Source organism: Tarenaya hassleriana, unplaced genomic scaffold (genome assembly GCF_000463585.1).
Source record: "Tarenaya hassleriana unplaced genomic scaffold, ASM46358v1 Cleome1, whole genome shotgun sequence".
Lineage (NCBI taxonomy): Eukaryota > Viridiplantae > Streptophyta > Magnoliopsida > Brassicales > Cleomaceae > Tarenaya > Tarenaya hassleriana.
Genome location: NW_010960187.1, coordinates 8,831,566 through 8,845,253, shown reverse-complemented (window position 1 = coordinate 8,845,253; position 13,688 = coordinate 8,831,566). Strand labels below are relative to the sequence as shown.

At 31.0% G+C, this 13,688-nt stretch overlaps 1 protein-coding gene across 3 annotated transcripts; it reads left to right on the top strand.

Moving 5' to 3' along the window:
- Nucleotides 1–609: 609 nt before the first annotated feature.
- Nucleotides 610–3,830, top strand: LOC104820437 (transcription factor PIF3-like). 3 transcript variants are annotated; one of them, XM_010550891.2, is made up of 8 exons: nt 610–930; nt 1,329–1,447; nt 1,585–2,433; nt 2,530–2,677; nt 2,766–2,873; nt 2,988–3,053; nt 3,168–3,233; nt 3,326–3,830. In XM_010550891.2, exons 2-8 carry the CDS (start codon nt 1,377–1,379, stop codon nt 3,734–3,736), a joined length of 1,719 nt encoding a protein of 572 aa, XP_010549193.1. In that variant the 5' UTR covers nt 610–930; nt 1,329–1,376; the 3' UTR covers nt 3,737–3,830. The 3 variants fall into 3 exon arrangements, with proteins under 3 accessions (XP_010549193.1, XP_010549189.1, XP_010549185.1); XM_010550887.2 differs by having other exon boundaries at nt 2,527–2,677; XM_010550883.2 differs by having other exon boundaries at nt 1,585–2,677.
- Nucleotides 3,831–13,688: the final 9,858 nt, after the last annotated feature.

Below are 13,688 nucleotides of genomic sequence, written 5' to 3'. Positions count from 1 at the left end.
TACACGTGTTTGGAATCATATTCGAATGCTTACATTACATTGCTATGAATTTGAACAAACATTAGCAATTGCTATATTTTCTTATTTATTTGATTCTTTCTAATACCTTGTTTCATGGACCAATTTAGTTCGTTAATGGGCATTTAATAAAAATTAGTAGTTAACGCATATTTCGTTTTACCTTAGATTATGGTTTAGATTTGAATATTGTACTATGTATAAAAAAAATAATAGGGAAGATATGATATATATTTTCAAACGAAATATATTTCGGTTATGTAATTAGATTTTAATTATTTTTGCATTTGGTTATTGTTTCATTATAAATTCAATTTTTAAATTTTTATTTTTTTTAATTAGATGTTATTTATTTTATATAAAAAAATACCTAATTAACTTTCAAATTGATTTTAATTCGGACTAAATTATATATTATTTATTTGATTCCACTAACACCTTTCGATTCGATTTTACATACCTCTATTAAATGTAATACTTTTATTTTATACGTGGTTTACAGAAATTGACGGGAAAAAAAAAGACATATTTCTTATAAAGTTGTGTGTGTTTATGTTTAAATGTTTTACATTAGAAGGCGTAAAATTCATTGTCTGAAATTGTCGTGAAGCTGAAATTTGGCAGCTGAGACTGTGAGAGGCTGAGAGCACCGAGTAGCAGTGCGTGCGATTTCAGTCATCTCTCTCTCTCTCTCTCTCTCTCTCTCCCTACACAAGCGTAAATTTGTCTCCTCTCTCGCTTTCACAAGCTACAAGAGATTTTGCCGTCTTCCTTCTCCGATTCGCCCTCTCCTGCATTTGGATTGCTGTCCCCTTTTTAATGCCTCGAGGGCCTCTCTTTCTTCGGATTCAGAAGCTGTTCATCATCGAGGGTTCCTCCCCTCTTCCCTCCGAATCCAATTCCTTTGTTCAGGTCAGTGATTAGTTATGTTTCTGGGTTCGTTTTTACGATTATCGATCGATTTTCGGGATTTGGTTTCTGGGTTTGGTCAGAGTCTCCTTATGATCCAGAGAACAGGAGAAAAGTTTGGATTTTTATTTGTATAATTATCTCCTTTTTTAAGCTTGTGATTACACACTGTTTAGATTTAAACTATTGTCTTGAGTATGACTGAATCCTTTTTGGGGGGTGTTTTATTAATTAAATCTCTGTGGATTTTTTATAATTGGATATTGACAAAAGACTGAGATTTCAGATTTCTTTAACATTTTCTATTTTGGGTATGAACATGGAGACTTATCTGTTGCTGAAACCAGACATTTAAGCTTCTTGTCCTATTTGGGTTTTGTTCTTTCTTCCTGATTTTTCAGGTAATAAAAGATTTGGGAAAGTGAACTGAGTTTTCAGTTTTCACCACCATGCCCCTGTTCGAGCTCCTGAGGCTTGCAAAAGCCAGGCTTGAATCATCTCAAGAAAGGAAACCTTCTGCGTGAGTTCAATAACTTCGTCTAGTTTCTGGTTTTCTTGGTTTTATGTTCCTGTCTCTTTCTTGGGTTCTCGAATTCAGATTCATGAGTTCATATCCTGCTGTGATCTTTGATTGAAACTGGTTTGAAATCTCATCAGACCCGATGATGATGACGTGGTCGAGCTCGTGTGGGAAAATGGTCAGATCACAACGCAGAACCAGTCGAGCAGGTCGAGGAATAACACACACCAACAGGCTTCTTGCACTACTCTGGTCCAGCCAAATTCTCAATCGAACTCTCCAAGAACTAAGGAGATTGGAAATGGCGATTCCATGAATGGGATCCCAATGCCAGTGGCCTCACTCATGCCGGGTTTGAGTCAAGACGACGACTTGGTTCCATGGCTGAACCACCCGCTCAATGAATCTTTACAATCCGACTTCTTTCCTGACGTGTCTGAAGTTACAGTCAATGAGGAAGATAATGATGCACCGAACAAAACCCTTTTTCCCTTCTTTCACACAATCAACAACAGCAATCACTCACTTGCGGCGAATTCCCGCTCTGTTTCCGCACACAATGAATCTACTCGAGGTGGAAATGGCACGAGTCAGGAGGGGCCTTCATCTCGGTCTAATATTTTTCAGGAACCACCCCCTTTGTATCAAAGTGGTATAGTAAGGAATGTTGCTTCTGGACATCAAACTGTCTGCAAAGAATCGGGTCGTTTTACGCAGAAGCAAGAGCCGGCTCTTCCTAGTAACAAGCCCGGTTTGATGAACTTCTCTCATTTCTTACGCCCTGTTGCATCGTCTAAGGCTAATCATCACGGCTCAGGTGCAACGACCACCCAGGAGATGGGCAGCAATCATATGGAAGACCGACTCGTTGAATCGGATAATAATAATAGGCTGACTGAAGAGAAAAGCTTGCATAGTAGTCCAGCGAAGGTGCTTCAGACCAAAGTCGTTAGTGCACAAGTACCGGAAGATAAGGTTCTTAACCGGTCAGTTGCTTCTGATGCAGCTAAGTTTGTTACCTCGGGTTCTTCCTCCAAGGATAATGTAAAGGGTTGCCTAATTTCAGGCAATTCATGTAGAAGAGATCGGCAGAGCGAAAAGGCCATGGAGCCTGCGGTCCAATGTTCTTCAGTTTGCTCGGGTAATAGTCTCGATGTACCTTCTGATGTTCCTTTGCGTTCTTTGAAGAGACCTTATTCAGATACTCAAGAAATGGACTGCCAGAGTGAAGTAAGTGACATTCACTGGTTCTACATTAGAGTTTCTTCTTCACTGTCAATGATTCTTGAATAACCGTGAAATGGAAACCCGTGAGCAGGATGTTGAAGAAGAATCAACCGATGTAAGAAAGGCAGCTCCTTCCCGAGCAGGCTCCTCAGGTTGCAAGAGAAGCCGCTCGGCTGAAGTTCATAATCTGTCTGAAAGGGTGAGTAGAGTACCCAGAATTTTGTTCCTACCCAAATTACGGAACTGAGCAGACTTAGCGTGTTACTATACATTGTCCTGATGCTTCTGCTTTCATCTGTTCCTCGATATTCAGAAACGGAGGGATAGAATAAACGAGAAGATGCGTGCTTTACAAGAGCTCATACCAAACTGCAATAAGGTTGGTATCTGAGTATCATAGATCATACCGAAACGAAGTTTTGGATAGTCTAAAAACCCGGTCCGTTTTATGTGAATCAGCTTTTACTAACTCGAAGTTTCCGCCGTTGTAAAGGTTGACAAAGCTTCAATGCTTGACGAAGCGATTGAGCATATCAAGTCACTTCAACTTCAAGTACAGGTAGCACTTGTTTTCGCATCATTCTGGTTACTTTCGAAGCATCACAAAAGTACGTGAAAACTAATCGATACATCCGTAAAAAAATCCTTCAGATCATGTCGATGGGATCCGGATACTACATGCCGCCGATGATGTTTCCACCCGGTATGCAACCTATGCACATGGCAGCAGGGCATATGCCACATTACCCGGCGGCAATGGCAATGGCAATGAGAATGGGAATGAGTTACGGAATGGGCATGCCCGACATGAGCTGTGTTCCGCCGGGAGTTCCAATGGTTCAGGTCCCTCCGCAGTTCCCGGCCTCGGGGCTGCGTCCCGCCATTGGCATGCCTCATGTTAATAGAGGTTCCTTTACGGAAATCAATGGCTCTGCAGTTACAGAGACAGCTAAGGTTGCTGATCCGACCAGAGTCTCTGGTTCTAAGGATCAAGAGAAGAACAAAGCCTTGAGTAGTACTAGCTGTAGTAATGTTCCTACAAAGGGAGGTGGATCTTCATGAAACAAAGGAAGAGCCTTTTATGAACAAAAAAAAAGAGTGATCATCTTTTCTTTTTTTTTTGGTTAATGAAATCTTTTTATATATTCATGCTTTATATGGTAAATTCTTTTTTTTTTGGCTTGAATTCATTAACCCTTTTCAAATGCTTCTTCAATCGTTAGAAACTAAACATAAATAAACCTAAATTTGGGTAGTTCAATCGATAATACGAGAGTGCAAAGTAGTGGTGATCATTTTCGGTTCGGTTTGGTTCTGTATCAAATAAAAAATCTCGGTATTTTTTCCGAATTGTAACATTCAAAATTCTCAAACGGTATATTTTTTATTGAATCGAATTTTCTGTAATCGAATTTTATAAAATTCCCAAAAAACAAATTTTTTTATTAAAAATCTAAATTCTTTTAACAAAAACCGATACCAAACCGTACCAAAACCGGAACCGTACTGAACCGAATAATATATAGTACTAATTTGGTACAAATTTTGGAATACCGAATAAATCGTTTCCGAATCGAACTGCTAAAATCTCGAACCGAATTCTGAAATGTTTGAAAAAGTAATAAGAATGAGAGGTGTTAAAGCTTTTCATCATCCGTCCCTAACGGAAAGCGTATGTCTCATGGCGATTTCAAATCTCAAATTTGGGGAGACAACGTATATTCCAAATTAATTTACCGATTCTCGATCCATATTAGTATGGGAATTGACTAGAACACTCGATTACCACGAACAAAAACTAAACATAAATAGTGTTTCTAGTTATATACATTTGGTGTCGCCACTAAATGGGAACCACCCACAACCTTTTTAAAATAAAACTATATATATATATATATATATATAGAAAGAGTCTCAGGTTGCAAGAGAAGCCGCTCGGCTGAAGTTCATAATCTGTCTGAAAGGGTGAGTAGAGTACCCAGAATTTTGTTCCTACCCAAATTACGGAACTGAGCAGACTTAGCGTGTTACTATACATTGTCCTGATGCTTCTGCTTTCATCTGTTCCTCGATATTCAGAAACGGAGGGATAGAATAAACGAGAAGATGCGTGCTTTACAAGAGCTCATACCAAACTGCAATAAGGTTGGTATCTGAGTATCATAGATCATACCGAAACGAAGTTTTGGATAGTCTAAAAACCCGGTCCGTTTTATGTGAATCAGCTTTTACTAACTCGAAGTTAGAGTGTTTTGGATATAGAAAGCCATGGTTTCAATGTTCAAATGATTATAGATTGATTTTGTTTCTAATATATGAAAGATCAAATATGTTTTGAGTGAGGTGGAGACTATTTGCCCTTTACTATTACCTTTACTATGGAATATTAAATAAACATTTCATTTATTCTTTGCAAAAAAAATCATTCTAGGGAAATTTTGTTTTACATAAAATTCACATTTCGGTTTTCCTTTCCATTTTTTTTTTGTTGGTTTTAGAAAACCCTTAACTATCGGTTTATGATGTGGATTTCGATTCGATTTTGAATTTATTTTGGTTCGGACTTCAATAAGTTATTTCGTTTTGGGCATTTTGGATTTTAATTGAATTTTGTATAGGTTATTTTTTAGGTCCATATTTTTATTTATGTTTTTGAATAACCTAAACGAGTATGATATTTATATCGATTTGTGTTATCGTTGGATTCAATTTGAATTTGTTTTTCATATTTAATTTTTTTGGCTATCAATATGCAGCTTCTAATTCTCATTTCAAAATTTTTATATTTATTTGTATTTTTAAAATTTTGAAGAAAAAAAATTATATACCGGCAGTTTTATTTCGAAGTTTATTCAATTTAAATTTTTATATCCGGATTTTCATCTTGAATATGGAATATTAAATTAAAACTGATTATCGAAACCATATTTGACTTAAAATAGCTTGTTAATTTTTCAAAAATATTTTTGAATGATAAGAAGTCCGTTTAATGGATTTGGGCTATAATATTTAATGGATTTGGGCTTTGTGGCCCAATACTAAAAGATCCATGAGTATAGGAGCTGCAGTCAAAAATTAAAATTTTGAATTACAATAATTCGAGACATATTAAATTTTGATCACAGTTTCAGAAGTTTGTAGAAAAATAAAATACGTAAAAATGTGAAAGCATTTCCATGCTAAAACATATTTTTTTTCTTTGTTTTATTTAAAAATGTTGAATCATGATTATTGTAATTTATATTTGTTGATAAAATCTTTCCATTTGTTCGGGAAAAAAAACGTTTCTCGATTTTGTCGGTCGTCGTCATAGCATGAAATACCTTTTGGATCCATTTTTTTTTTCTTGTCCATTTTTGTATAAAATAATATCTTCTTGATAATATCCATGTGCTTAAAAAACTAAAATTAGATACAAAATAAGAGGTCAATTTAAAAACAGACATATACACATAATTTAATCTCTCAGAAATTGAATTCTAATTTTCACTCATTTTAAATGATAAATTAGTCACTAGTTTATCGTTTTATAAAATGATATTTACAGCAAAATATGTTTTTATTTGGAGGGAAAATCTGCAGAAATTATATTTTTTTAGCAACATAAAAAAAAACTAATCCATTAAATAATTATTTCAATTTTTAAATATCTAGAATTCACATATTTATTTCAAATTTGAAAGCTATATATTGATAGAATATATTTTTATTAGCAAAAAAAGAATACAAAGGAAAATTTTAATATTCTATTATCTAATCCATAAACAGGCTTAAGGACATGTAGACAGCATTAAGTACTCAAATGGGACAAGTGGAAAAAGAAGACATTAGGTTTAGAGATTTTTTATTTTTGTATAATAACGATTGATTAGACACCTCTATTTAAAATAATGCGTTGGGCCACCCCATGCAAATTGGACAAATTAATAAAGAGCTTATATTTGAAGAGAGAGAGAGAGAGAGAATTGCACGACAAAGCTACAATGTTAAAAGATGGCTCCAAAGTAAAGTTGGGTATTATATGTTTTGGTCAAATTTTTTTTTTTTATAATCCGGAAGTTCATCGGGTTTTTGGTCCAACTATATCTCCCAGAGGATCGGAGCAGTCCATGTGGAAACTCCTCTCTAACCAGGAATCGAACCGCCAACCTCTGAATATTTTGCACATAGTTACTAACCCGTCAACAAGTTATTGGGTGTTTTGGTCAAAAAATTATTATTACTATTAGTAGTAGTTGTTATTGTTTTTTTTATTGAACGACCTTTTGAAAATAGATTAAATTGATTTAATCTGAAAAAAATAATAAAAATTGAATAGAAAATTTATTTAGAATAATATATATAGTTAAAATCAATAGAATAAAATTCGAAACGATCCGAAAATTTTATATAAATTTAATAAAAATTAAATATTCATAACTTTATAAAAATAAATAAATGCCAAAACTTAAAGAACGTGAGCATAACCCAAATTTGAAATATATATATATATATAGTGATAATTATGTATCTTTTTTTAATTGGATGGGTCATATTTTAGAGAGAGATTCAACCAGACAAAACCCACTTTTCCTCATCCTTAATAAACCGCGTAATCATAGTTGCCTTCTTTTCTAAGTTTATTTTCTTTATTTCCAATCAGAAACGGTCCATTTATAAAGCCATGGATCTTTTTTTTTTATTTTTTCCTCACTAATTGGCATCATGAGAACAGCATCTAACATTAGAGTTATTTCTAAATTGTTGTGATTGATGTCGGGTGATTATTAGGATTCCTGGTTTGTGATTATATAAAATTGTTCGAAATGCAAAAACCCCTTTTTTTAACGATATTTGCAATATTTCGAGAAAAAAAATGAAAAGAAATAAAACTCACAACTTTTGTATGACAAAAATCTCCAAATATAAAACCGTTAAATAAATATCCTGACAATTATAAAAAAAAATCAGTTAAACAAAGCAACTCAATGTGTGTGTGTTTTTTTTTAATTACTTAAACCGAAATAGAGGTCCGAAGATACTTTTAAGAACATGTCTGACTTCTGTTTGTGTTTGTTATTTAATTTTCTTTTTTAATTATTTCCTATATATATATATATATAAAAGATCACATGATCAATGCATAAAGCATATCAATCTGGTTTTCGGAAGACATAATAATTATGGGAGAGGGTGAGATTTTAAGCCGATTAATCATTGTTACGGGGATCTTAATTAACTTCCATATTTAGTGAGCATTGAGCAATGATGCATGGAGTTGCATGTCTAGATTAAGTCAATGATGATGATGATGGTCATGATCATGCCTCACTTCACTTGCCATGAAAGAAATGACAATATAAATGGAGGCGAATATTATAATTAGATATTTCTAATTAAACAAAAAAAACTTTTAAATTAAGATTTTACGAAAAGGGACATTTCAAATTAATTAAAGGAAATATATATATATATATTTGTAAGTGCGTGCATGTGATTATGTTTAGTGGTTAATGGGTCTAATGCCAAATGGGCCAATTAATTAAAGACGTATACAATTAAGGTCAATTCTCATGGACCCTCCCCTCCTTTTTGCTTCTAAATCTCCTCCTCCCACTCCATTGTCTTTGTACTCTCGTGTTTCCCCACCTCTCTCTCTCTCTCACTCTCTCTCTCTCTCTGTATGTATATATATATATATATATATATATATATATATATATATATATATATATATATATATCCATTTTTTCTATAATTTGATTGTGCAAGTTCGTTCAGATATAAAAGATCAATCCCTTTTGTTTTCATTAAAATTCCATAAGAAATGAATTGTATTTGTACAGAAATCAGATGAATGACATACTACCCATGTTATTCACAATGGTATCAAGCGTTTTTTTTTTATAATCCGGAAGTTTATCGTATCTTTGGTCTGACTACATCTTCCAGAGAATTGAGAAAGTTCAGATGAATATATATATATATATATATATATATATATATTCACACGCTGCGAAAGTACTTTCAAAAATCCATACGATGCGAAATCAACTAATAAGCCTAAGATGTCTTAAAGTCCTAAATACGTGAACGATTCACGGAAAATTCAATTCCTTGAGAGAATCGAAACGTGAAGTCATATAGTGGCACACATACGAGAATATCGAATTGTTATCGGGACATAGTTGAAATACAATCACGTAACATTATATACCAGCCCTTCTTATTATTATTATTATTATTATTATTATTATTATTATAGTGTCGTCAGATCTCTGTCATCACCAGTTTCTTGATTGACAATGATAAAGTTGAAGCACACTTCAGAGAAAAGAAGCGTACCTTTTCAAAGCCCTTTTGTCCTATATTTTTTTTTTTATTATTATTATATGACACTTACACTTGTCAAGCCTATGTTTTATCTCTGTTAACTCCATATATATATATATAATAAAGTATATATATACGTGCACAGGAGAGAGGGGTGTGTGTTAGAAATTATAGCATAATTATAATATATATATATATATATTATGAGATTTGGTCTATATATATATTGTGTATCTCTATTGCAAATTTATACCACGGCCATTGAGGTGTATATACGAGATAGAAAAACTCATAGATAACGCTATCGTCGGATATTATTGAATACAAAGCCTAACCATATTGTTATGCTCTAATACAAATAAATCGGTATTTCTCTCTTCATGTCTTCGTTTGGTCTAAAATAGTAATCATTTATTTTAAATTATATCATACGGCATTACTCTTTTTGTTCTATGTATCTTAACAAAATTTTATGCGTGCTATGAAAATAGAACCCAATGACCATCATCCACCGTATTTATTTATTCATTTATTTTGGTTCCATTCGAGTTTTATTTGAATTCAAATTCTAGTTCAAATTTTCGTTAAAAAAATGCTTTTATCATTATTTTCATATTCTGTTGCATTTATTAATTTAATTATAAGTTCCATTTGAATAGAATTATGTATATTATAATTTGATTCGCACAACTTTTGCTTATTTCAACCAGAAGAAAATATTACACTTATTTCTAAAGATATTACACGTTATATATTAAAAAAGAAAAAAAAAATATATAATTATAGATATTAATTTCAGTTTTAAAATAAATAAATAAAACTAGAAGATGATAATGTTGAGTGGAGAGACATAGATGGCCAATTGGATTTAGGTGAGTGACTTGTAACGACGGGAAACGAACGTGTGAAGTGTATGTATGTATGTATGTATGTATGTATGTATGTATGTATGTATGTATGTATGTATGTATGTATGTATGTATGTATGTATGTATGTATGTATGTATGTATGTATGTATGTATGTATGTATGTATGTATGTATGTATGTATGTATGTATGTATGTATGTATGTATGTATGTATGTATGTATGTATGTATGTATGTATGTATGTATGTATGTATGTATGTATGTATGTATGTATGTATGTATGTATGTATGTATGTATGTATGTATGTATGTATGTATGTATGTATGTATGTATGTATGTATGTATGTATGTATGTATGTATGTATGTATGTATGTATGTATGTATGTATGTATGTATGTATGTATGTATGTATGTATGTATGTATGTATGTATGTATGTATGTATGTATGTATGTATGTATGTATGTATGTATGTATGTATGTATGTATGTATGTATGTATGTATGTATGTATGTATGTATGTATGTATGTATGTATGTATGTATGTATGTATGTATGTATGTATGTATGTATGTATGTATGTATGTATGTATGTATGTATGTATGTATGTATGTATGTATGTATGTATGTATGTATGTATGTATGTATGTATGTATGTATGTATGTATGTATGTATGTATGTATGTATGTATGTATGTATGTATGTATGTATGTATGTATGTATGTATGTATGTATGTATGTATGTATGTATGTATGTATGTATGTATGTATGTATGTATAGGCTCTTTATAATGTTCCTTCTTTGTCGGCTTAAGATGTAAAAGCCTCACGACAACGACCCAAACCCCTTCTCTTCTCTTAATTATAATCTCTCAATTAAGACACAGATTCGTTCATAATTACCAAACACACATGCGTTTCTTCAATGTATATATATATATATATATATCCCCAATTTTATAATTGGCTTTTCGATTTTCTAATGTATTCATTCAGATAAAAGAAGGTCCAATAAAATAATAAAAGAAAATGATAGTTCTTATGGTTGTGTATTATTACATGGAATTGTAGAGAGTTTCTTTCTATGTTTGCATGTGATTTACATAGTAAATATTCTTTATTCCATAGTTAGTTTAGTTTTTTTTTGGTGGTCTTAGAGTTAGAGGTTTTAAAAACATTATAGGAAAAAAAAAAAGCGAGAACAAAAATCCCCGTTATATTTATTAAATATATTATATAGGGCAATAACAAGAACAATAATGAATGATTGGGGATGTGATGTGATTAAAAATATGTCACAAGATTAATTGACGGTTGACTTGAGAGAACAGCTCATATATTCTCTCTTCTTGGCTACAAGATGAAATCTCTAATTGGAATGCATGCATGATTAATCAACACGCCTTATTATTCAATTGTATCCTCTCTAAATTTAGCCAAAATTTTAAATATATATATATATAGTTCAATATATATAAGAAATGTGAATAAAGTTGTTTTGGTGTAGACTTTTTTTTCTTCTTATAACAAATGTCTCTTGTTATTTTTGTACGAAAATTTTAGTCTTAGAAAAAGCATACATATTTGGATTTTATTTTGCGTTTCGTTTGGTTTCATTTCAGCTTTAATGTTGAAAAATATTTATTTTCTAAATAATATTTCGATTTAATATTATTTTCAATTATTTTTTATATTCTGTTTAGATTCATCCTAATTCGTTTCACAAACCTGAAAATTAGTCTGACGACCCAATATTTTGGGGTTAATTAATTACGTGATAACTCGAAATCAATGCATGAAAGTCTGAAGATCAGACACGATCGCATAATGCATGGTCGACGGCGCCACAATGATAACGACGATGATTATGATTCGTCTCAATCATGCACGATTCTATAAAACGCAATATATGTCCCTTTTTTTTTTATATCACGGAGGAAATTAATACTATAATTAATATGGAAAGTAAAAATAATTTTGTGTTCTGTTATACGAGGAACTATTTTATTAGTAATTAGAATAAATTACATAAAAAAAAACGGTCTGTATGTTTGGAAGTCTCCCGTATATTATATGGTTTCTATAATAAATCAATCATTTCGCTAAATTATTCGTCGGAAGTATCTTTTGACAGCTTATTCAAGATATTCAACATTTAACAATTCAACTATACATATACATATATATATATATATGTGTGTGTGTGTGTATATGCATGTATAATTTAATTGTTTATTTTAATGTTTTTATGTTTTTTATTTTTTGGTTTCTGCATGAACTAGGAGGCGTTGTTCAAGAGATTCTCTTAAGGGATCCGTCGTAATATTATTTGCATGCCTCTTTTCATACCGTGTGTGTAACGAATAATAATGTGAAAATACGAGTAAAAAATTCATTCGATATTAAGTAAAACAAATTAATTAAAAATGAAAAAAAAATCATCCAAGTATTTTAATAAAAATAGCAAAGAGAAATATTTTAAACAAAACATGATTTTTTTTTTCTAATTTAAAGGATAATCCATATCGATTTTCCTTTAGAGAAAAACCACGTACGATGTCTATTGGAAAACGCGTTCGTTGACGCTATTAGTAAATTTTGTGGGTATATTATTTGTTTTTTATAACTAATTATGTGTAATTTTGTTGATTATAGTATATGATGTAAGTAGAAATAAAATTATAAATCATATATAGTTTACAGTATAAATCAGTCAACAAAACATTTACCATCACCAACAAATACAGTTAAAAATGTTCATAATCGCTATCCTAAACGCGGTTATAGAATCAGTCATTTTTTATGGGTAATTATACTATATATCTATGATGATTATGTGTGATCTTTTAGTACTTGAATAATCTTTAATCTATGTAAAAGTTTATATAATCTTATACTAAAATTTAAGATGAAACTTTGGATTTTTTTTTTGTTCCTTAGAAGTATTATTATGCAATTAGAGAATGTATCTAAGGACACTTCACAAAATTAATCTGAAAGAAAATCGTAATATATTTATTATATATATATATATTTACATATTCGTTTGTAGCTTATTTTTTTCCACATCGTTGTAGCTTATTTAAAATCATTAGTTTGATTTTTTTTATATAAATGCAAATGTAAATAAATTTTATTAAAAAAATAAGACCCTTACAAAAGTTTAAAAGGAATATACTATATCGCTGTCGGTTATTTACTAAATTTATGTAAAAAAAACAATTGAACAAATGTAAAAGAAAAAATAATAAAATTAAAACAAAACAAAAATAGCGGCAAAAGTAGCCAAATCCTTTATAATATTTCTCATTCATCTGCATAAGAAACCATCTAATTTAAGCTAAAATTTCTAAATCAATTCCAAATTACGTTATCAAACGAATAAAATCGGGTAATATAATTTATAGAAATAAGAACCAAAGATGGGCATTTCTTCATGGCCCCGGAAACTTCCTCGTTTTCCATTAATCCCAACGTCCATAGATTTATTCTTCGTTTGCCATTTTTTTTTTTTTTTTTTTTTTTTTTTTTTTTTCTTGTGTCCTGATTTCGACGCCTCTCACTTTAACTGTTCCCTTTGTAATAAAAATAATAATAATACAAAGAATATTTTGGTCGGTTAATAATTTTGGGTTTATACGTAATCGGGTTGGCTTAAATCATCTTCGAAAATGGTTCCTTTTTTTTTGTTTCAATTAACTTTGAAAATCAGAACTAAAATTAGGATTTGGTTTTGAAAGAATTATATTTCATAAGATTTATTTTTATGTTGGAATCAAAACTTTATAAAAGTTGAAAAATGAAATGATGATTGGATTAAGTATTTAATC

Bases quoted from the DNA above. Each gene is read 5' to 3' on its own strand.
- LOC104820437 (XM_010550883.2), top strand. From the start codon at position 1,377: ATGCCCCTGTTCGAGCTCCTGAGGCTTGCAAAAGCCAGGCTTGAATCA. The intron at 1,448-1,584 runs GTGAGTTCAATA...AAATCTCATCAG, and splicing joins CAAGAAAGGAAACCTTCTGC to ACCCGATGATGATGACGTGG. The intron at 3,054-3,167 runs GTTGGTATCTGA...GCCGTTGTAAAG, and splicing joins TCATACCAAACTGCAATAAG to GTTGACAAAGCTTCAATGCT.